This window comes from Carcharhinus amblyrhynchos, chromosome 16 (genome assembly GCF_965287045.1).
Source record: "Carcharhinus amblyrhynchos chromosome 16, sCarAmb.v2.hapA, whole genome shotgun sequence".
Classification (NCBI taxonomy): Eukaryota; Metazoa; Chordata; class Chondrichthyes; order Carcharhiniformes; family Carcharhinidae; genus Carcharhinus; species Carcharhinus amblyrhynchos.
The window spans coordinates 56,958,225-56,980,675 of NC_137339.1; the positions used below are offsets into that span (position 1 = coordinate 56,958,225).

The 22,451-nt window shown below is 43.2% G+C and overlaps 1 protein-coding gene across 1 annotated transcript in view; it reads left to right on the forward strand.

Moving 5' to 3' along the window:
- The first annotated feature begins 11,617 nt into the window (after positions 1 to 11,617).
- tfap2c (transcription factor AP-2 gamma (activating enhancer binding protein 2 gamma)) overlaps positions 11,618 to 22,451 on the forward strand; it is an 88,753-nt gene continuing 77,919 nt past the window's right edge. Inside the window, exon 1 of the mRNA XM_080204512.1 lies at positions 11,618 to 11,690. Within this exon, the coding sequence (XP_080060638.1) occupies positions 11,658 to 11,690 (33 nt within the window). The 5' untranslated portion in view covers positions 11,618 to 11,657. The remainder of the gene's footprint in view (positions 11,691 to 22,451) is intronic.

Here is a 22,451-nt window from a genome sequence, read left to right on the forward strand (position 1 = left end):
AGCTGTGATGTACAGGAGCTAAGAATGTGAGACCATTAGGTAAATTTGGAAATAGGAATAATTGGTTTCCTGATTATGACATAATTAGGTTCCAAGAAACGCTCATGTGACCTGGGTTTGCCATGGGAATGATCAGTAAAGTAGCAAAGGGTAAATGGAAAGCTAATGCAGTGGAGTTGGATTTCAGCCTGACTTTTATTATTTAGCAGTTCAGAACCTGCGAATCATGCAAAGAGAAAACAAACAAGGCTCTTTCTGAATGGAACAGTTCCCTGTCAGCCTTTAGACAGATTCTAACATTGAAGCAGGGCTCTGAGAACAGGGGAAAGTGGACAACTGTGTGCTTTATGCAATGTGAAAAGAACAGAATGTTGAAGAGAACAAAGTTGAGAGATTGAGGATTGGCCAATAGCCATGACATTGCCAGAGCAAATGAATAGCATAGTTAGGAAGGCAAGGGATACTTGCTTTTATCAGTTGTATCATAGAGTATAAAAGCAGGGAAGTTATGTTGGAGCTGTATAAAATTTTGGTTAGGCCAAAGCTGGAGTACTGTGTACAGTTATGGTGTTTTCATTATAGGAAGGATGTGATTGCATTAGTGGGGATAGAGAGGAGATTCACCAGGATGTTGCCAGGGATGGAGAATTTGAGTTGTAAGGAGAGACTCAATAAGCTTGGATTGTTTTCTTCAGCGTAGAGAATGCTGAGGTGGGACGTGATTGAGGTGTGAAGGGTGAATTGGAAGCAGCTATTACTGCCTGTGAGCAGCACAGTGGCACAGTAGTTAGCACTGCTGCCTCACAGCACCAGGGACCTGTGTTTGATTCCCAACTTGGGTCACTGTCTATGCAGAGTCTGCACTTCCTCCCTGTGTCTGCATGGGTTTCATGCTGGTTAGATGCACTGGCCATGCTAAATTCTCCCTTAGTGTACCTGAACAGGTGCCGGAGTGTAATGACTAGGGAATTTTCACAGTAACTTTGCAGTGTTCATGTAAGCCCACTTATGACACTAATAAATAAACTTTAAACTTGGTTGAGGGGTCAATCACGAGGGGTCAAAATGAATATTTTTAATGCAAAGGAAAAACAATGAATGATTATCTTTGCGTATCTTTGGTTTGTGGAACTTTAAACATAACTTCACTTTGGAGTGCAATGTGTGTCCCGTTTTCAGTTCACACTAAAAAATTGGAAAGTCTCCTATTTGAATTTTTTTTATTGTAACCCCTAATGTTTTCTCTCCTTCCAGTGAAAAGTTTCACTGACTTTCCTTCTGAATCTTCACTTTATTTTTAAATTCTACGTCAGTATTTGAATGATCGCCATCACAAACATTTCATCTGCAGCAGTGCAGTCAATTACTTGTGTAAAATCTAGAAAACAGCAGATTGGCCACTTCAAAGCTTGCATCTTATTAAAAAATCACCCCCTCTTCCTGCGAGTGAGGAGGCCAATGGTCTCTGTGATCAGTTCTGTACAGCAGCTGGCCAGGTGAACCCTTCCCTCTGGCCAATTGCACTATCAACCTCTTGACCTTAAGGAGCTCAGGAATTTGTTATGTGAGGAAGCCCAGGCAACAAGGCATGTCCTACATGACCTGACATTAGTAGTTCGCTGGTGACAGCTACGGTATTCAGGAATTAAGTGTGTAAGAGGATTATGCAAATTATTCCTCACTGTGCACTCACTGCATGGGGCTATTTCAACTTTCTGCACATTTATACAGTCCTGGGACATTATTCCTGATGATACCTTGCTGAATTATATCCACTTAGCTTTGTCTTTTAAATATCATAGTATCCCTACATTGCAGAAGGCCATTCAGCCCATCGAGCCTGCACCGACAACTATCCACCCAGGCTCTATCCACGTAACCCCATGTGTTTACCCCACTAATCCCCTGACACTAAGGGTTCATTTATCATGGCCAATCCAACCTAACTGGACTGTGGGAGGAAACCCAGAGGAAATCCACATCGACATGGGGAGAATGTGCAAGCTCCACACAGACAGTAACCCAAGGCTGGAATTGAACCTTGGGTCCCTGGATATGAGACAGCAATGCTAACCCACCGTGCTACCATGTGAAATTCTGTTCACCTCACTAGAGGAAAGATATGATTGCAATAGAGGGGGTACAGAGGAGATTTACCAGGATGTTGGCAAGGATGGAGCATTTGAGCATTAAGAAGAGACAGGATAGGCTTGGACTGTGTCGAGGGATTATTATTCACTTATATTCCAAAAGATATTTAATCTTTTTCTGTACAGATTTTTAAAACCCCAGCTTGAAATCATCTAATCATTGGCCCCTAATATATGTATCTTTATAGGATCAAAAGTAAGACACTCAGCCCTTGATAGGTGGTGGTATTGTCACTGGAGCTGTAATCTCGAGACCTGGATTCAAATCACAGCACAGCACGTGATGGAATTTGAATTCAAAACAATTGTTGTTAAAAACCCATATGGTTCACTAATGTCCTTTAGGGAGGGAAATCTGGTCTGAGTCAGCCTAATATTGGAGCTCACACCTCTGAAATGATTCTTAACCCTTGACTTTTTACTCAAGATGTGTCCCAAGTGTTAGCTGACCTTGTAATCTTCTCACCATTGACAATAAATTTGATCTGTTTGTCACTCTTTGGAACATGGATGTAAAACTTCCTATCGCACAACCCTACATTACTTTCCCTGAGTCTGAATTTTTGGGAGATTATACGGTTTGGAAACATTTTTAGTCTTGCTGCTAACATCTGGCACCTCAGCTCATTAATCTGAAATAAATTGATCATTTAAAACAAAATCATGCTTAGTAACATTTTTTTAGGTTCACGTTTCTACAAATGGTGATCCTGATTTAATTATATGACTACTGACAAGTTATCTGCAAAATAATTACACAAACAATCCAAGTACCTCTAATATCTAATTATCATGGGATGGTTCCATCACCTACATTTAACTTAATTGCTTTCTTATTAGCTATGCATTTGACACTGTAAAAGCGCCTTCAGTATGTCGAACAGTATACTCAGACTGAATATAGAAGTGACTAGACAGGAAAGGTATTCAGACAAGAAAATAATTTTATAACAATTCCCAAAGATAAAACAGGCAATCTGCACATTTCTTACTGTACTGGCGATTCTGCACAGTTAAAACCACAGCTCCATTCATTAAACACTGATTACTTTCCCTTGCCCAATCTCTGTTGAAGGTACAAGTACTGCAAAGTGAATTTCCACAGTCCTTCCAGCACTCTACAAATAACTACTCCTCATATATGTGCCTAGGATGTGGGTCAGCTATTTAACTGCATAGAGCATCATAATCTAGCTCAATCCCATTCATATCATTGTGCATAGTGAAGCAAAGTAACGATTAGTGACTGTGTTTTAAATGCGTAAGAATATAATAAATTGAAGGTGCAGACATGTCCTAACCCATAACTTGCCAAATGTCCAGGTGTTGGGTTTGTCTCCTGGCCTACTCCGAATTAGCTAGATTCAATAGTAAAGTGCTGTGATTGGCATTAAGACTCAAAGGGAAGAAGATCTGCCAGGTTCCTCACAGCTGATCCTTATAGAGAATGTTAGAGGTCTGTAAACACTGCTGAAGGAATTGGCTTGTCTTTGAAATCATCCACATTCAGATAGTTTCTCGCATTCAGCAAGGCTAAAGCATGACAAAGGAATGCAGATAGGGTCTGTAGTACCAGAGAACATAGCACCTACAGGAGAGAGAATGGGACCCATGGAACTGACCCAGTACCGACAGTAGAGAGAGTAGGGCACATGGAACTGTACCCCAGGACTCAGCACCCACAGGAAAGGGAGTGGGGCTCACAAAACTGTACCCCAGGACCCAGCACCTATAGGAGAGGGAATGGGGCCCATGGAATGTACCCCAGGACTCAACACCTATAGGAGAGGGAGTGAGGCTCATGAAATTGTACCCCATGACACAGCACCTGCAGGAGAGGGAGTCTTAGAGAGGATCTTTGACTGTGGTCTTTCCACATTAGAACTTTGCAGCAGCTACCCAAGCTTTGTTATGTCCCTCAGCACCTGATGCTGGACTTCAGAATGGGTCACTCTGTAACACTCAGCCATCAATAACTCTTTGCACTGCAAGATCAACAGCTTTTATGTAGTTGATGTTTATCTTGGTCTTCATATCTGGCAGCAATACATTAAGCACATAAACCTGCCTCACAGCTGGGGATGAACCTCAACATCTTGGTACATTCCAGAAGGAAGCAGTCTTTCCAACCACAGCCACCTCCAGAGCAATGTGGGGAGTGGGTGAGACTCTGGGTGTGTAGGAAGAATCTGATGGGGAGTGCCCTTGTCACCATCAGCCCAGCTAGGCCTTGGTTCTTGTTTGAAAGCTTTGGTGATGACACATTCTGCGCTGTGACTATCTTCTCAGGGAACCATCCGCTAGGATCCACTATTTTTCTTTCCTGCAGGGCCTAGAGGAAGTTACATCCAGATCACTGCCTGATGATGCACTTGTGTACAAATGTGTCCATGAGAGAGAGGTGATGTAGCACAGTTCCACCCTTCACAGCACTGGAGCACATAAAACCTCAGTACACAGTAACGCTTGGGTGTTTCTGTGGCTAGGGTCTACACACAGCTTCATGCAACTTGTGTACAAAGGTGGCCATCAGCATGAGGGTGATTTTGGACATGTTTTCTCTCCCTTTGTCTAGAGCATTGTACATTGTGTCCCTGTATTCCACTTTGGAACTCAAGCTAAAGGGGAAAGTTGCTCGGGTGACCTCCATGGCACAGGAATAGTGTGCAGGCCAGAACCTTACCACATGGAAAATCACTGACTGTGCTGCACCTGGGTTCAGGACATCTCCTCAGGCTAGAGAACACTTGGATTGGGAGGGAATGGGTTCAGTTACCGTGATCCACTTCCCATGAAAATTCTCATGTGGGAGTTTACGGAGGGAAGTCTTAACAAGTTCCAAGAGCTAAATAAAAGCAAAATACTGCAGTTGCTGGAAATTTGTCAAAAAGAGAGGAAATGTTGGAAAAACTCAGCAGGTCTGGCAGCATCACAGAGAGAGAGAGAGAAAAACAGAGTTAATGGCTGGAATCTTACCACCCTGCCCTCCATGGGAATCAGAGCAGGTGAGGGGAGGATATTGGGAAGGTCCAGTGACTTCAGGGGGGATTTTACAGTTTTGGGGTGAGTGAGGCCATAAAATCCTGCCCAGTGTTTCCGGTCCAAAATGACACTTCTTTGGAACTGGTACCAAGTGATCCATAGATTGGTGTCAAGGAGGATTCTGGTGTCACGTGTGGAAGGAACACACTAATGCCCAAATAGTCTTGACCTTTTATACAACAGTTGCTGCTAAAAATGTGTAAACTAGGTGGACATGCTAAATTATCTCTTAGTGTTGCAAAATGTTAGATTAGATGGATTAGCTATGAGAAATGTGTTGGATTACAGGGATAGAGCAAGGGAGCGGGCCTGGTTAAGATACTCTGTCAGAAAGAGTCAGCGCAGACTTAATGGACCAAAAGGCCTCTTCTGCACTGTAGGATTATATGATTCTATGATTTACCCTACAATTGCCCTGTCTCTGGTTCTCTGCACTGTACGGATTCTATCTGCATCTGGGTCTGGGTGACACAGTGGTTTGCACTGCTGCCTCACAGTGCCAGAGACCCAGGTTCAATCCCAGCTTTGGGTCACTGTCTGTGGGGAGTTTGCACGTTCCCCCCGCTTGCCTGTGTGGGTTTGCTCCAAGTGCTCCAGTTTCCTCCCATAGACCAAAAATGTGTTGGTTAAGTTGACTGGCCATGCTAAATTGACCCTAGTATCAAGGGGATTAGCAGGGTAAATTTTTGGAGCTTCGGCGATAGTGGGATTTTGGTCGGTGCAGACTCGATGGGCTGAATGGCTCCTTCTGCACTGTAGGGATTCGATGATTCCTTTCTATGAAAGATACAGAAGGCTCCATGCCAATATCCTATGATGAACTGGAAGATCTTTTCTCCCAGAATCAATTGAAATCAGATGTGGAGCCCACTGGAAATGAGTGCTTCACAGTGTAGGCTGGCATACAGAAAGACCACTTTCTCCAGATCTGAGGTATTGGAAGATTAAGGAAGCATGGGGTTTGGGTTGGATGATGCCGAAATCTGTAGAGCTTCTGGGACTGAGTCAAGATCTCCCACCGAAGACACAACTGTCCTTCAGAAAGGAGCGTGTGCAATGTACCCCAATTACTCCACAGCTAGTCCCACACTCACCCGTTCACATTGCAAAATGCAAGCTCCCCTGCCGGAACAGTATGGGATTCCGGGTTTGGGGCCAGAAGAATAAATCGCGAGAAATCCACTTGGAATCAATCATTGAACCATCTCACAGCAAACAGGTGAATTTACCTGGAATTTTAATCTACTGAGGGAGCCGGGAACAAGTTTAATGAACAGTACTGCAGATCTGAAATTAATTATTAAAAAAAATCAATATTCGAATAACACGCAAATAATTACAAGTTATTAATTAATTAATCAGAGTAATTGTACATCAAAATTATTTAACTAAACGGCTTTACAATATATGTAAAACTAACAACGATATGCGCATGGAATATGTACTGTACAGATACAGATATCAGGTATACATTCAGGATATATTTCCCCCTGAGTATTCAGTGTTACCTAGAAAGGAGTCTGAGATTTAAAATGGCAATACATAAACATTTTTATTTTATGTATTTGAATATACAAGTACATTTCTGCTCAACATTGAACAGGCGATCATTGCATCGCCGAAATATCCCGAATATTTCTGGAGGCTTGTTCTGGTGTACTGGGTGGGATGTGACTGGCAGGCAGGTCGGTGAAGGAGACACCCGGATTAAACGGACTGCTACCTGCTGGATCAAAGCCTTCTCTGGGAGCCCAGGGATGGCGATTCATTGAAAGCCGGGAGCTGTTTAGTACTCTCTGAGCCAACTGACAGAACCGGAATCACCAGAAAGCACGGAACGAATTTATGGCAATGCATTTCACCCCGAGGACAGTTTCAGGCGATTTTTGTACATCTTATAATTAGATAGTAATTAATCATTCATTTTGCATTCTTTAAATTCGTCATAAATCAACCAGAGCTATAGTAACTAATAAAAAGAGCATCAGGAAATATAAGCAGAAAAGCTTAATATTTAGATTAACATAGCTATACATTAATCATTATAAATGTAGCATTACAATATGAAAACCATTTAATTAAGGGAAAATTAGGGCACAATATTTGTGAAATGATTATAAGCATTATATAAATTTATTTGTTCAATGTTTTATATCAATATAGGCTGTCAAAATATGAATATATCTTTAATAGATTCATTCGAATATATATTTGAATATATTGTACTATATTTATTCATTGTTTTATTGTAACCTATGATATTTATGCTAGAAATGTAATTTGTTTTATTGATTTTATCTTTAGACGAGTAATACATTATGTAACGCTACCACACTGAACAGAACATGTTTAATTATTGCAAAAATAAAATGTAACTGAAATATCCGATATCTGATTGAGAATGCAATATTCGTTTGGTAGTGCATATAACATAATGCAGCCGACACTGTAAACATACCGTGCAAACTATTTATTTATTGCAGAAAATTAAAGACTCGCATTTATTTAGAGTCTTTGGAGCCCAAAAATCGCTTCAAAATCAAGTACTTTGTGAAACGTAGGTGCTGTTGTAATGTAGGGAAACGCACAGCGAACTCCCACAACAGCAATGTATAACTGACCAGGTAAACTGTGATATCGATTGTGGGATATATGTTGAATGGGCTATTCAGCAGAATCCTGCTACTCCAGAGGATACTTTACATTCAGCCGAGAGAGCAGAACAGCTCTCAGTGTAATACCTGATCCGAAAGCTAGCAGCTCCCACAGTGCCGCACTCCCTGGGGGTGGGGGGGGGGGGGAGGTGTCAGTCACTCAGGCTTTGTGCTGATATCTGGGGTACGACTTGAACCCACATTCTCTCTCCTCACATGTGAGGCTGCCGCGGCTGTTGTGGATTGCAATATAATTTATTCTACTATACTAAAATAATCCATCGGGATGTAATGTTTTATATTACAACAACATGTTTATCGTTATTAATTTTAATATTTTTAATTTTAAAGCATTCATATAATTATTACCATCGGAAATTTTCACCTGGTTGAGGTTACTGGGAATAAAGTGCAATATGTTTCTATAGTCTTTAATCTGGATTTGTGCTGAATCCTTTATAAACGTATTGTTTATTTGCCTGGATTCGTTCATTTAAAGTTCCAGTATTCGCTTTAATTCAGGTCCTGTGACTGTCCAAAATTGAACCATCGCTCTGCACCAGTTTGGGCCTATAGCTAGTTTTCCAACCGAATGGCCTCAGTCTGCTAACCTGAAACTGAGTCAACCTGAGACAACTGGCAGTCCCTGGCCTGAAGGGGCCCTTCTATATTATCCCACCGCTCTCTGGTATTTGTGGCGAACGGTGCCAATGCAAAACCTTAACTTGACTCCTCTGGGTTCTGTCCCTTTTATAAGTCCTGTCTAAAGTTTGGTTCCAGATATCGTTATACAATTAGCCCATCTATGAACTCATTAAATATCATCCAATCATATGTTTTCATTAACAACACGCCAATCGTATTGATCAGTTTATTCGTTGCCATGGTTATTAATTTACTTGCATCTATATATTAGTTATAAACATAATTACTTTCACAGATTTTGTGGAACTCAGAATGAAATTCGTTTAATTTTAATGATTGACTCGTTTCAGTAACAAATAATTGGATAAATCACATTGAGATGTGCCTTTCACCGCTTATTCCTGCTTTTAAAATGGATCAAATATTGATTCACACAATTTACTTTAACACTCGCTCGTTCTATACTCTGTGTACTCTACAACACTGGCTCCGGACTGTGAGAACAGTTTAGGTTGGATCCCAAATCTCTCTAACAGTCCCATGTTAATCACAATAAATCCTCACATTAAATCGGAGGCCCGGCGACTGAGAACCCTCAACCAGTAGAAGAGTTTCTAGATTAAAGGGTACCTGCTATACAATTTTTAAGTTTGCACACTACCGATCTTGTGTTTGTGCCCGGGTGTCTGTGTGTGAGATTAATTCTCTATGCACAATGTAAATTGCAATATTTTTCTGTTTGGACACAAAAGATTACCAGCAGCAAACTTTCCAGCGACACAGGTCAAAGGGTCAAACCAACCGGGTAACCACTGAAAACATCACCACCTCCCTCTTTAACTGGAGCTGAGGAAAAATCACTCTCGGCTCTTCAATCTCTAGCTTTAGAGAACCACCAGTCCGGGATTGTGGACCTGGGATCATCAAAGTTCAGAAACTCGACAGACCCACCCAGGTGAGCTGGGCAGAGCTCCGCGGTCCCCTTGCTGTGTGTGGCAGGGTCCACCAGGCCAACAATCAGAGAAAATCCTTCCCAGGACTCAGGAGATTAGCTGGAGCAATCTGAGCTCAGTGATCTCCAGGCCCAGTGCCGGGTGGATGAATTTAGTGCGGGGGTTGCGGGCGGAGATTGGGTTTGGTCAACACACTCTCATCGCAGAACACAAGAACCCCGCTCAAAACATTGGGTGTTTCTGACCTGATTTAAGGCCATTGTTTTTCGGAAACTCATTACTGTTTTTTCCAAAATTGCTTGTCCTTCCGGTAATCGCCTCCAGCCAGAGATCCCTCCGCAGTATCTGAACTCCTCTAAATCTATCCCCAATTATAATCACTCCACCATTAGTTATTTACTAATGGGGCGTGGGTCTCGCTTGCCAGGGCAGCACCTAATTGACTCTTGAGAAAGTGATGGTGAGCTGCTTTTTTGAACTGCTGCAGTCCATGTAGTGTATGTGCACAGAGGGACGTCTATGTGCTGTTAGGGAGGGAGCTCTAGGATTTTAACCCAGCGACAGTGAAGGAACAGTAATATATTTCCAAGTCAAAAAGGTGAATGACTTGAGAGGAATTTGCAGGTGGTGGTGTTTCTTTTTAAATTGTCTATTATTATCACAAGTATTGGAATCCAGTCAAGCGCATTGTTTCTTGCGCGTTATACAGACAAAACACATTGTTCATAAAGGACACAGGAGAGAAGGAAAGGAGAGAGTGCAGAACATAGTGTTCCCAGACATCTGCTGCAGTTGTCCTTCTAGATATAGTGATGATGGATTTGGAAAGTAATTAGTTCTCTACATCCCACCATTCCCTTCCCTCCCTCCTGTTTAACAGACTCCTTAAAATCTAACTCTTTGATCAAGCTTGTGATCGTCAGGAGATATCTCCTGAGGTGGCTCAGTTGTTGTTAGAATGTTCTTTTCAGACCAATCATTCCGTTGTTGCCGCTATGTAACTCTGAACATTGTCAATGGTAAGTGAGCGTCTGAAGGGTCAGTGAATCCAGTCTGAATTCACCCAGGATGTGATTCTGAGTATTGACTGGGATTTATCCACAACGGGGTCATGGATATGTTGGAGTAAGATTCTCTGGGCAATTTACACTCCTTTAAGGGATTCAGGCAGCGAGCTATGGGCTCTGGGCCCTTTCCTCGGAAGCTGGAGACTGGCCTCAGACCAATTAGAGTCCATGCCTCCTGCTTCCTCCCTGAGGTTGGCCAAGATCAGCCAGCGGCCTGGGGGTGAGGGCACACGGCCAGTCTCTGTTTTTTCAACTGCTTAGCTGGGGGAGATATCTTGCAATACTTCTCATTACCTTCTCATCAAGAGGACAGCTCTGAACCAGAAAATTCAGAGAGGGTTGCTGACTGGAGAGAAGTAACTTACCCGGACAGAGAATGACAACGAGATAGAGAGGCAGCAGCCAGTGAGAATGGTGAAGGCAAGACAGAGCCAGAGAGAAATGGAGGCATCGAGCGAATGACAGAAAAAAAGATTGAGGGAGGGATATAAGGAATGAAAGAGAGGTCGAGATTGAGATCTTCTGACACAAGCTGTGCTCAAAATAAAAGATTGATTTGATTTATTGCCACATATATTAGGATACAGTGGAAAGTATCGTTTCTTGGGCGCAAAACATACCATTCATACAGTACACAGGGGAGAAGGAAAGGAGAGGGTGCAGAGTATAGTGTTACAGTCGAGAGTGTAGAGAAAGAAACAGCTAAATATAACAGAAAATGCTGGAAAGCTCTGCAAGTTTGGCGGCACCTGTTAACAAGAATGACTGCTTTAATGATGTTGGTGTTTCTCTGTAATATTCCAATGGGAATGTTTGGTTTCCTCTGGCGAGCCTCTGTTTACCCTCAGTTCCCATTGAGGAGAATGAGTGTGAATTTGCAGGAGGAATGTGTCTGACTAACAAAGGGCCAAGCGCCGGCCCTTTAACGGGATTGAAAGGCAGAGGAATGGAAACAAAAGGGTGAGCAGCAGGGGAGAGGAGCCGTGTCTGTATAACTGGAGACTCTTTCTCAGGTAAATGATTGAGGTGGGTCTGGCTGAGGTGCGCAGGCGCATGCCTGTCCCAGGTCCACATAGTGCAGGTTGCAATCCCAGTGAAAGCTGGGTTGTATTCACTGGCTCCTCCACGTTGCAGCAGCGAGCCAGCATGTCCTTACTGGGGAAAATCAGCGATTGGCAGGTACGTGGAGTCCAGGCCCATTACAGACTTACTGCCATCAGGGACTTGGCTCTGAATTCCGTGGGAGGTGGGATTTTGCAGGGGGAGGGGGAGGGATTCATTTAAACTTTTAATTCACTCGCTGTCTTGTTTAGCATCCAGAGGGAGGGTTCAGTTTTCCAAGAGGAGATTTCTATCGCGTTGTGCTGGTTGTACAGTCAGCAATGGCACGGGATGTAACCCAGGGGAGAGTTCGGATGGGTGGCCCGGATCCCAGAGCGTGTCCCAGTCCCCCCTGGAGAGGGGGCTGCTGTGAACACCGGGCGCTTCGGCCTCATCCAGGCTCTCTCCCCACAGCAGCTGGGGACTGAGACCCAACATCCCCGGCGCCGGGTGCGCGCTCAATGAAGGTGTTGAAGGAAATCCTGCATTTGCCTAGCGCCCCTCACTAGCAGCGATGCCCCGGAGCGCCGCACAGTCAGTGGATTGAAATGTAGTCCCTGTTTGTAATTATCAATGCTCCCAGGCCCCGTCTCACCGCAGCAAGCTACAATTGGCGGACTAACTGGGAACTGGGAGAACCCTATGAACAGGATCTGGTCATGCAGAGCCAGCGTGGGACCCCCAGCTAGCAACGCACAAAGCCCGTTTCCTCAACTTTTAAACAACTCAGTGTTGACAAGACCAGGAGGTGTCGGGGGGTATGCATCTTCCATCATATTTACAGCGAACATCGTGTCATTTAGCAATTTTCTAATTAGAATTAACCTCGGTAAGTCGGGGGCGCTGGAGGTTCTAATGTAAACTGTAGACTTCTGACAAAACTGCAGGGGAAGTCACTGTCAGTGCGAGCAACTAACTAATATGTTGTGTAAGCTACATCAGACGAAACGCTGATATGTAACATTGCATAGACGGGTTTTTTTTAATATAAATTAATTGCAAAGTGGACTGGCTCTCCCAGTGTTTAGCTGTCTGGCCACATTTCCATCTACTCGGGTTCCCATTTAGCTGGTTTGAGGATCATTGCAGGCAAGGCCGGAGGTATTCGTTTAACACAAGTGATCATAAAGCGGGCTGCAGAGTTTTGTATTTAATATACTTCGCTGCGTTTAACACAAACCCCGGTGATCTCGGGTCAGCTCTGAAAAATTCACAAGAGTTAGAAATGTGTGACAGAGTCACTGAGTTTTCACTATTCATCATTTCACTGTTTCATGTTAGAGGCTGCTTTGAAATCAATCTTATATCCAAATTTAGGAACATCGGAGAAAGGACAGTTTTAGACACTGTGTTACATAATCTTTCTATACTCTGTGCTCTCCCGCCTTCAAGCACACAGCAGCTGGACACAGGGAGATCACAGTGAGAATAATTTAGGGGTTAAACATCCCAAAATAATGAGGGTTTGCTGAGTCACATGGCAATGGGAAGATTTTTGTCAGCCAACAACATTTGCAGTGTCCGTTGCCTTTGACTGAAAGCGGGAGTGACCGCTGCTTTCCATTTCAATTCCTTCGGCGCAATGTTTCCCGCAGGTAAAAACTTCAGCGCAACACATCGGACACGGTGTGACTGGCCAGCATTGAATCATTACAGAGGCCGGCCAGTCATGAATGTACTGTAACTCAACAAACACTTGAACCATCTCAACTGGCCTTCAGTTACAGACGGGGTTTTAACTGTGGAGGAAGTTTTTTTTGGGTAGGGGAAGTGGGGAAGGGGGCTGGGGGTGGTGGGGTGAGCTAGGGGGTCTGTGATAGCTCTCCAGTCACATTTCCATCTATTCGGGAGTGTCCTGAAATATTATAAAAAAGAGGCAGGGGTTTAACTCGACTCAGGGTTCATTATCATCACAGACTAAGAGAGGGTTTGGTGGCGGGCGATGGCAGAAGGAGGCCACAACATGAAACTTCTCCATGTTTCGGGCCGTTCCCTGCACTGAGTGGGAGGTTTGAGTGAAGTGGAGGATATAATCATCTCAAATAATGTAAGAATTTAGGAGAAAGATTGTTAGCATTAGAGCCAGTGCGGAAGTTTGGGAAAATGTGTTTGTTTACACAGGCTGACAGGTTTAAACCCACTTCCAAACAAATCATATTTCGTCCAGTTACATTCGGTATATAATTAGATATCCCTGCTACAAGTTATATGTTAAAGAAGTCCATTCGGAGTCTTTAAATTCCTAGTTACTGTTGTGACAGGAATCCATTATTTGAACAAGCGGAAATTGATTTAATGAAAACTTTGGGAATGGATTGGACATTTACCGGGAAAATAAGAAAAGGGTAATGTTATGGGGAATAAGCAGGAAACATGGAACAAATTCAACAATTTTTATCCCAATGTGCTGTCACAGGCACGATGGGCCGAATGGTCTCCCGTGCTGCTTGGTTTTATGAGATAGGTAGATATACCATCACGTTCGAAGCTCACATTAAATTATCGATATTGTATTCCTCTACCCGCCCTACTTCTATAACTCTAAACCTTAGTTTTTGCCCCAGCCTCATCAGTATTTTGGTTCCTACCATGTGAAAAACCTTCCTGACTGCCGTCAACCTAAATTATCCCAATCTAATTTTAACCCCATGCTCTCCCCATCAGAAGAAATAATTTCTCTCCCCGTCAACATCTTTGATCTCTTTAAAAACCTCATCAAATATTTTGTTCAGGAGAGAGAGTATTAATAAGTGCAGAGGGAACGCTGTGAGATCTCAGTGTAGTCATTCATGTCTGGGCCACGCTGCGATATAAGTATAACAATCAGCTACAGCGTAGAGTCTTAACATGTACAATGTTATGAAATCTCACAATATACCACAGTACCGTATGCTATACTGTAATATGACATTCAATACAGCGCGATAGAACCAGTCCAATGTTATATAATAGAATAGACCACTCTAATATAAACTTACAAATTGTTTTTCATAATTCACAATTAATTATACAGTAAACCTTGCCTGTATCACTTGTCCTCACAATTTAACCTTTTTGCCCCTGGTGTCATCTATCCCTGTTAAGACAAATATCTCCTCCCTGAGGTACAGTCTCCAGGTGAGCTTATTCCGGCTGCAACTTGCTTTTTTGAATGTTCCAAGCCTTTCGAGAAATTCGCCCTGTTAATGACCGCTGTACCCATCTGTCCCCTGCTAGCCCCATTGAGGTGGACGCAGATATACACACGACACACGCAGAGGCAGGCCAGTACAACAAGGTCAGCGGCAGACTATTGTGTGTTTAAGAAAGAAGTCCAGGTGACCAGAACAGAAACTAAAGCCCTGGAACGAATAAGTGACCCCCACTCGCCTGCCCCAGTTTCCCTTCTAGAAATAGATTGAAGGATTGCCAGCATTCACGCTGAGCGGGATCCTGACAGCACCACCGAATCGCCCGGACACGGTGCATGCTGTTGTGTTAGTGTTTTAAAATGATTTGTTTAAAAGAACATAATTTAAAATATTCCCATGATTGGGGCATGAATGGGGAAAAGGTAGCCAGGAATTGCAACTAATCCCTTTCCCCATCCCCCCGTTCATATCTGGGAATTGGTACAGGTACATCCCTTTATTGGTCTATTTTGTTGGATACACTTGGGAAGCCCTGTGTCAGTGGCTGTCTTTAACTGGACACTGGTGTGTTTTCCAGCGGGTCAGTGCAAGGGCAGGTTTGTGAGTCCCTCTGTCCTGCTGACATCCATTACGTAAAATTTATTTATTAGTGTCACAAGTAGCCTTACATTAACACTGCAACGAAGTTGCTGTGAAAATCCCCTAGTCGCCGCACTCCGGCTCCTGTTCGGGTTCACTGAGGGAGAACTTAGCACGGCCAATGGACCTAACCAGCACATTTTTCGGACTGCAGGAGGAAACCAGAGCACCCAGACGAAACCCAGGCAGACATGAGAAGAACTGGAGCTTTTATTTGATTTGATTTGATTTATTATTGTCACATGTATTAGCATACAGTGAAAAGTATTGTTTCTTGCGCGCTGTACAGACAAAACATACCGTTCATAGAGAAGGAAACGAGAGCGTTTTTTAGGCGAAATCCTCCATTTTTCATACTGATGCTGGAGTTCATGGACTGTTATTAGTCGGGATGTCGTGGTGGTATTCCTTGTTACATAGTGGAGACAGGGATTTTATCCATTGTAAATGTTAATTTGCACAGAGGATTCGAGTCTTATCAAAAGGGTGGATTTCAATCCCTGAAAAACCCACGCAAGAACCTCTAAATCTTGCTCTGCATTTCAAATGGGGTTCCCCAGCGGGGGTAATGCCGCCAGTTAACACCTCACTTAACAGTGGGCCCTCCCCAGCAGAAATGGTAATGAGGGCTATTGTGGAGGAGGGCGAGTCTCTGGCTATTGGTAAATCCAGAGAGTTGAATTCAGCCAGTCCTCGAGTTTTCACAGGGCGTTTATTAGCCGCTTGGCTGCGCTCGCTTTAAATGTTGAGTTGCAGTAATGTTTTCCCAAGTTTCTGAACACATTGCCGCTAATAGCGACGAAGCCCTAACGATGTGTTGTCATATCCAGATACAATACCCATGTTGTGAAAGCACAGCTGTTATTTTGTCCCACCAAGCACCTTTCAATGTGTAGAAGAGAGAATTAATAACTCAGAAGAAACCGTGAGATCTCAGTGTTGTCACTCATGTCTAGGCCACGATGCGATATAAATATAACAATCTGATACAGTGTAGAGTCTTAACATGTACATTATTAACTCTAACAATATACCACAGCACCGATAATATACAGTAATATAACATTCAATTACAGTGCAATAGAACCAGTCCAATAGAATATAATAGAAGAGGCCTCGGCAATATAAACTTACACTTTCAGAATTCACAATATACTCTTATATCACAATAAGATAAACGCGAATGCTGGAAGTGTGAAATAAAGTCAGGAGATGCACAGGCAGACTGGCAGCATCTGGCGTTCCCAAGATAGTCATCACTGTTTCTCTCTCAGATGCCGCCAGACCCGCTGGGCTTTTCCAGCACTTTCTGGTTTTGTTAGTCGTAGCGTATTTTGCCACGCAATATAAGAATGCTACATGTGTACGTATGTGTGTACACATCAATTTAGTATGTTAAGAATTACAATATACCAAGCGGCAGATATTTGAAGTGTAAAAGGAAAATTGCCAAGAGGTATTATATCCCTTTATATGGCAATTATACCAGGAATGATACCAGCTTGTACAGGACCTCCTCCAGAAATTATAGTTTAAAGAAATTGCACTAACTTGCATGGGAATTATATCAGGAATTATACTAATTTCTACGGGAACTATACCAGGAATTATACTAGTTTGTGTGGGAATGATTTCAGGGATTATACCAATTTGCATAGGAATTCGGGTTCAATGAAGCGAAGGGTCTAGCGCACTGGGTGCTTCTGACTGGAAGAGGAGTTAAAGAGGGATGTAATGGAGGTTTGAAAAAATGATCAGCTACATAACCAAGGTTCTGCTGCCGAGTGGGGGCCAAGGGCAGTGATTGAGGAAAGGAAGGGAGAGTATAGAAAACGCGTTTAGACACAACCGGCTGTTTCTGTACGCGGCTATTTCTAGACAAGTGACCTGAATCAAATTTAAAATTTCTTGGAGGACTGTTTGGAAATGAAGTATAAAAAGATGGGAAAAAGGCTGGGAAAAAGGCGGTAATCCCAGCTGGAGAATTAGCATAGGCAATAATTAGTGGGGCCGAATGTCCGCTACTGTTCACTGCTGTTCATCGGTGGTAATGATAGATCAGGCACTGTAGATCAGCTAAGCGAGACTGATCTCGCATTGTTAAAATATGTTATCGACAATAAACAATAAAATGTTCATTGAGAATGTGTCAACAATTCCGAAAAAAAATCACCTGTAAATCTGTCATTAAAAATCAGTGCTGTGAATCTGTTTGAGACAGTAACAGAATCCTTACAGACACACACTGGGAGCAGCAAGCCCGTCTCCATTCAGCACCTGGCCCATAGTGCACTCAGCAAGCCGGACTGCTCGACACGTTTCAATCTGTTTGCTTCACGCGAATTTCAGGCTTAGGGGTTGTCAGCAAGACTCAGACTGCGAGCTGATCCTGTCACTCAGTCACTGTGTATTACAGGAAATAAGGGAAAGTGGGGGAAACTAAGAGACAGAGAGAGAGGCTGGGGAATTCTTGTCGGAGCGCGGCAGAGTCCTGAGAGAGAGAGACTGAATACACCTCTTAATGACCGAGAAATACATCTCAAATTCTAATAATCCCTTTTAAATAAATAAAGCTAACAGCACACCAGAGAAAGAGAGAAATTGAAGGAGAAACAGTGAGAAGGTGGGGTGGTGGGGGGGGGGGGGGTGCGGTGAGACAGAGAGAGAGAGAAAGACAGACTGAAAGAGAGAGATTGAGAGAGGCAGCGAGATTGATACAGAGTGAGATTGAGAGAAAGGCAGAGAGAGAGAGAGATCCGGAGAAATAGAGAGAAAGACAAAGTGAGTGAGAGGCAGAGAGAGATCGACAGAAAGAGAGACACATTGGAACAGGGAGAGAGAAATTGAGAGACAAGTAGAGAGAGAGATTGAGAGAAAAAGAGACAGGGATTGAGAGAGAGAGAGATTGAGAGAGATTGTGGAGGGAGTGAGACAGAGATTGAGAAATAGTGAGATTGAGTGAGATGGAGAGAGGCGGAGACAGAGGGAGAGAGAGAGATTGATAGAGTGACAGAGAGATTGAGTGACAGATTGAGAGAGACAGAGATTGAAAGAAAGAGAGATTGTGAGAGAGACAGAGAGATTGAGAGACAGAAGTGAGAGAGGCGGAGACAGAGAGATAGAGACAGAGAGAAAGATGTAGAGGGAGAGTGAGAGAGAGAGATTGAGAGAGGGGCAGAGAGCGATTCCAGTCTATGGTCGTCTGCTGTCAGTTGCATTGCCCGGAGGAGCGGGACTGTAATCTGATTCCTACCTGGAGCCCGAATCCAATTTCTATCCTCGGTTGCGAGGCGAGTCTCCCGCCTTCTGTCCTCTCCTCTTAAGAAAATCCGGAAGAAATATTAAACGCCACTTGTGAGTCTTTTGCGGTGTGCGGTTGACCTTTGGGGGACAGAGCGAGGCTCGGGAAAACCGACTCGGATATTTCACTGCCTGTTTTCAGGCGGGAGGAGGAGACATGAAGCTTCCTTTCTGATGGATTTCCCGTTTATTTTATTCTCTCAGTTTATCCAATGGCGCGGAGTTACATTTCATCAAATCTAACAGGCCGGACACCACCTGTCAGGAGGTGAGAATTGCCCGAGACTGGCAGAGTCCCCAGTAAACACATGGAATTTTTTTATGGTGCAAAAAAGGGGAGTAAAAAGTGACTGATGAAGACCTTTGCTCGTGTGGCTCAGAGAAGAATTATACCTGGGTCACTGGGTGGTGTATGAGTGCTGAGATTGGCAGTGAGAGGGGCTGAACAATGCCCAGAGGTGGATTACTGTGACTCAGGAGTGTCTGCAGGACATGCGTTCAGAGGTGTGTAACTAGGGAGAGAGAACTGATTGAGAGCACTGTTGTGAAGTTGAGTAATTGTAGATTAGTGTTTGTAAAAGTGTAAAATGTGAGAGAGAAAACATTGCACGGTCCCTTCAAAAGGTGGTGCTTTTTCTGTGCTTAGAAAGTTAAAAAAATGCAAGTACATAAAGAGTCCAAGACTGGAACATTTGTATCAGAAGGCCAAGCAGTAGGGTTACCAAGGCAACAGGTTTTTAGGCTTTTTGATTTTTTTAAATTCAGCCAATCAGTTTGATTTGATTTATTATTGTCATGCGTATTAACATACAGTGAAAAGTATTATTTCTTGTGTGCTATATAGATAGAGCAAACCGTTCATAGAGAAGGAAACAAGAGAGTGCAGAATGTAGTGTTACAGTCATAGTTAGGGTGTAGAGGAAGATCAACTTAATGAAAAGTAAGTTCATTCAAAGTCTGACAGCAGCAGCAGCTGTTCTTGAGACGGTTGGTATGTGACCTCAGACTTTTGTATCTTTTTCCCGATGGAAGAAGGTGGAAGAGAAAATAACCAGGGTGTGTGGGGTCCTTAATTATGTTGGCTGCTTTGCTGAGGCAGCAGGAAATGTAGACAGAGTCAATGAATGGGAAGCTGGTTTGCGTTTTGGATTAGGCTACATTCATGATCTTTTGTAGTTTCTTGTGGTCATGGACAAAGCAGGAGACATACCAAGCTGTTACACAACCATGAAGAATGCTTTCTGTGGTGCATCTGTAAAAGTTGATGAGAATCATAGCTGACATGCCAAATTTCCTTAGTCTTCTGAGAAGCGTTGGTGAACTTTCTAAACTATAGTGTTGGCGGGGTGGGGGGGGGAGGTGGTGGTGGTGAAGGGAGGGGGGATCAGGACAAGTTGTTGGTAATCTAGACACCTAAAAACTTGAAGCTCTTCACCCTTTCTAATTCATCTCCATTGATGTAGACAGGGGCATGTTCTCCTTTATGCTTCCTGAAGTCAATGACAATCTCCTTTATTTGGTTGACATTGAGGGAGAGATTATTGTTGCCCACCAGTTCACCAGATTCTCTATCTCTTTCCTGTACTCTGTCTCATCATTGAGACCCAACCCACCATGGTGGTGTCATCAGAAAACTTGAAAATCAAATTGGAGGGGAATTTGGCCACACAATCATAGGTGTATAAGGGGTATAATAGGGGGCTGAGAACACAGCCCGTGGGGCACTGGTGTTGAGGAGGATCGTGGAGATGTTGTTACCTATCCTTACTGACTGTGGTCTGTAAATTAGGAAGTTCAGAATTCAGTCACAGAGGGAGGTGCTGAAGCCCAGGCCACAGAGTTTGGAGATGAGTTTTGTGAGAATAATAGTGTTGAAGGCTGAGCTGTAGTCAATAAATACGAGTCTGACATAGGTGTGCCTGTTGTCTAGGTGTTTCAGGGTTGAGTGCAGAGCCAGGGAAATGGCATCTGCTGTGGACTTGTTGCAATGGTAGGCAAACTGTTGTGAATCCAGGTAGTCTGGGAGGCTGGAATTGATTTGTGCCATGAATAACCTTTAGAAGCATTTCAGAATGATGGATGTCAGAGCCACTGGCTGATAGTCATTAAGACATGCTGCTTGGTTTTTCCTAGGTATAGGGATGATGGTTGCTTTCTTGAAGCAGATAGGGACCTCAGATTGTTGTAAAGAGAGGTTGAAGATGTTTGTGAATATCTCCGCCAGTTGATCCATGTAGAATCTGAGTGCTCATCCGGGTACCCCATCTGGTCCAGTCACTTTCTATGGGTTGACCTTCAAGAAAGCTGCAGTGACATCTGCAATGGTGACCCTGGATACAGGTTAATCCAGAGCTTCCAGGGTGGAGGGCATACCCTCGCTGACCTCTTGCTCAAAATGGGTGTAGAATGCATTGAGCTCATCAGGGAGGGGTGCGTTGGAGCAAATGATTTTACATGCTTTCATCTTGTAACCTGTTATGTCTTGCAGACCTTGCCATAGTTGGCAGCGTGGCTAGCCTGGGACTCTAGCTTGGTCTGGTATTGTCTTTTGGCATCTTTGATGTATCTCTTTAGATCATATGTGGTTTTCTTGTATAGGTCAGTGTCACCTGACTTGAATGCCTCATATCTGGACTTCAGCAAGCAGTGGATCTCCCTGTTCATCCATAGTTTCTGGTTGGGGAACACACGGATTTGCTTTAATTTGAACAAGGCACTTAGATATCAAGAATCTATTAAATTTAAATTTGATGGTGTTGACAACTAGAACCAATTATATCATGGGGGATATTGATATGTCATCGCAGGTCTAAAAGAAGGGACAAAAGCAAAGAACAACTGCCATTTGCCATAGCGCACAACTATTAGCTCAAAGCCTCATCTCAATAGAAAAAGTGTAAAGAAGAAAGAAGTTCTACAGAGAAGAATCAACAGAGAAAAGACCCAGAATATTCCGGAAGATGCAAAACCGGGTTGTAATTTAGAGAGTGACTAAAATTCTGTTTTTTTGTTAATAAGTCAAATTGTGTTTATCTGAACTGCATTCCATTAGAATCATGTTTTATTCGGTTTGTTAAGTGTTTAGTTAACCTGTTCATTGTTAGTTAGATAAATAAATTGTTACTGATGATTTTAGAGAAAGAGTGTCAGGGAATTATTTTGATTTAACCACAAAAAGTTGCTGAAGAGCAGATTGTACCACTTCACACTCACTTTTTACAGATTACAGGGTGAGGTACTCCTCTTTAAGTACTTTGGTGTTAGTTCTCAGAGGGGTGACCCACCTCAGCTTTATAACAAACTGAGGGCTCATGTCCAGGATTTCAACAGTCCTCGATCTTTAAATAAATTTTAAGTGAGAAGTGGGACACACTTTTATAGATTATAGGGTGAGGTAGTCCTCTTTGAGTGGTTAGGTGTTAGTTCTCAGAGGGCGATCTACCTCTGCTTTATAACAGTATTAATTCTCATTCAGCAAAGTCGAGCTCCAAACTGCACCCCTTCATAAGATTATTCTTACTGGCTGTGTGATGTTCTGAGGGAAACAGTGTTAAATCACTTTTGCAAAAGTGGAAAACTATGCACCAAAAATATGGTCTATATTTCAGCGGCACTGCGCTGGAGTGGGAGTGCTGTAGACCCAGGCTCAGAATGAGAGAGTTCCTCATGGGATTGATAAATTAAGTGTAGACCAAATGTTTCCTCTTCTGGGGAAATCTTGAACAAGAGGTCACAGATATAAGTTGCATGGTGGTAGACTTAAAACTGA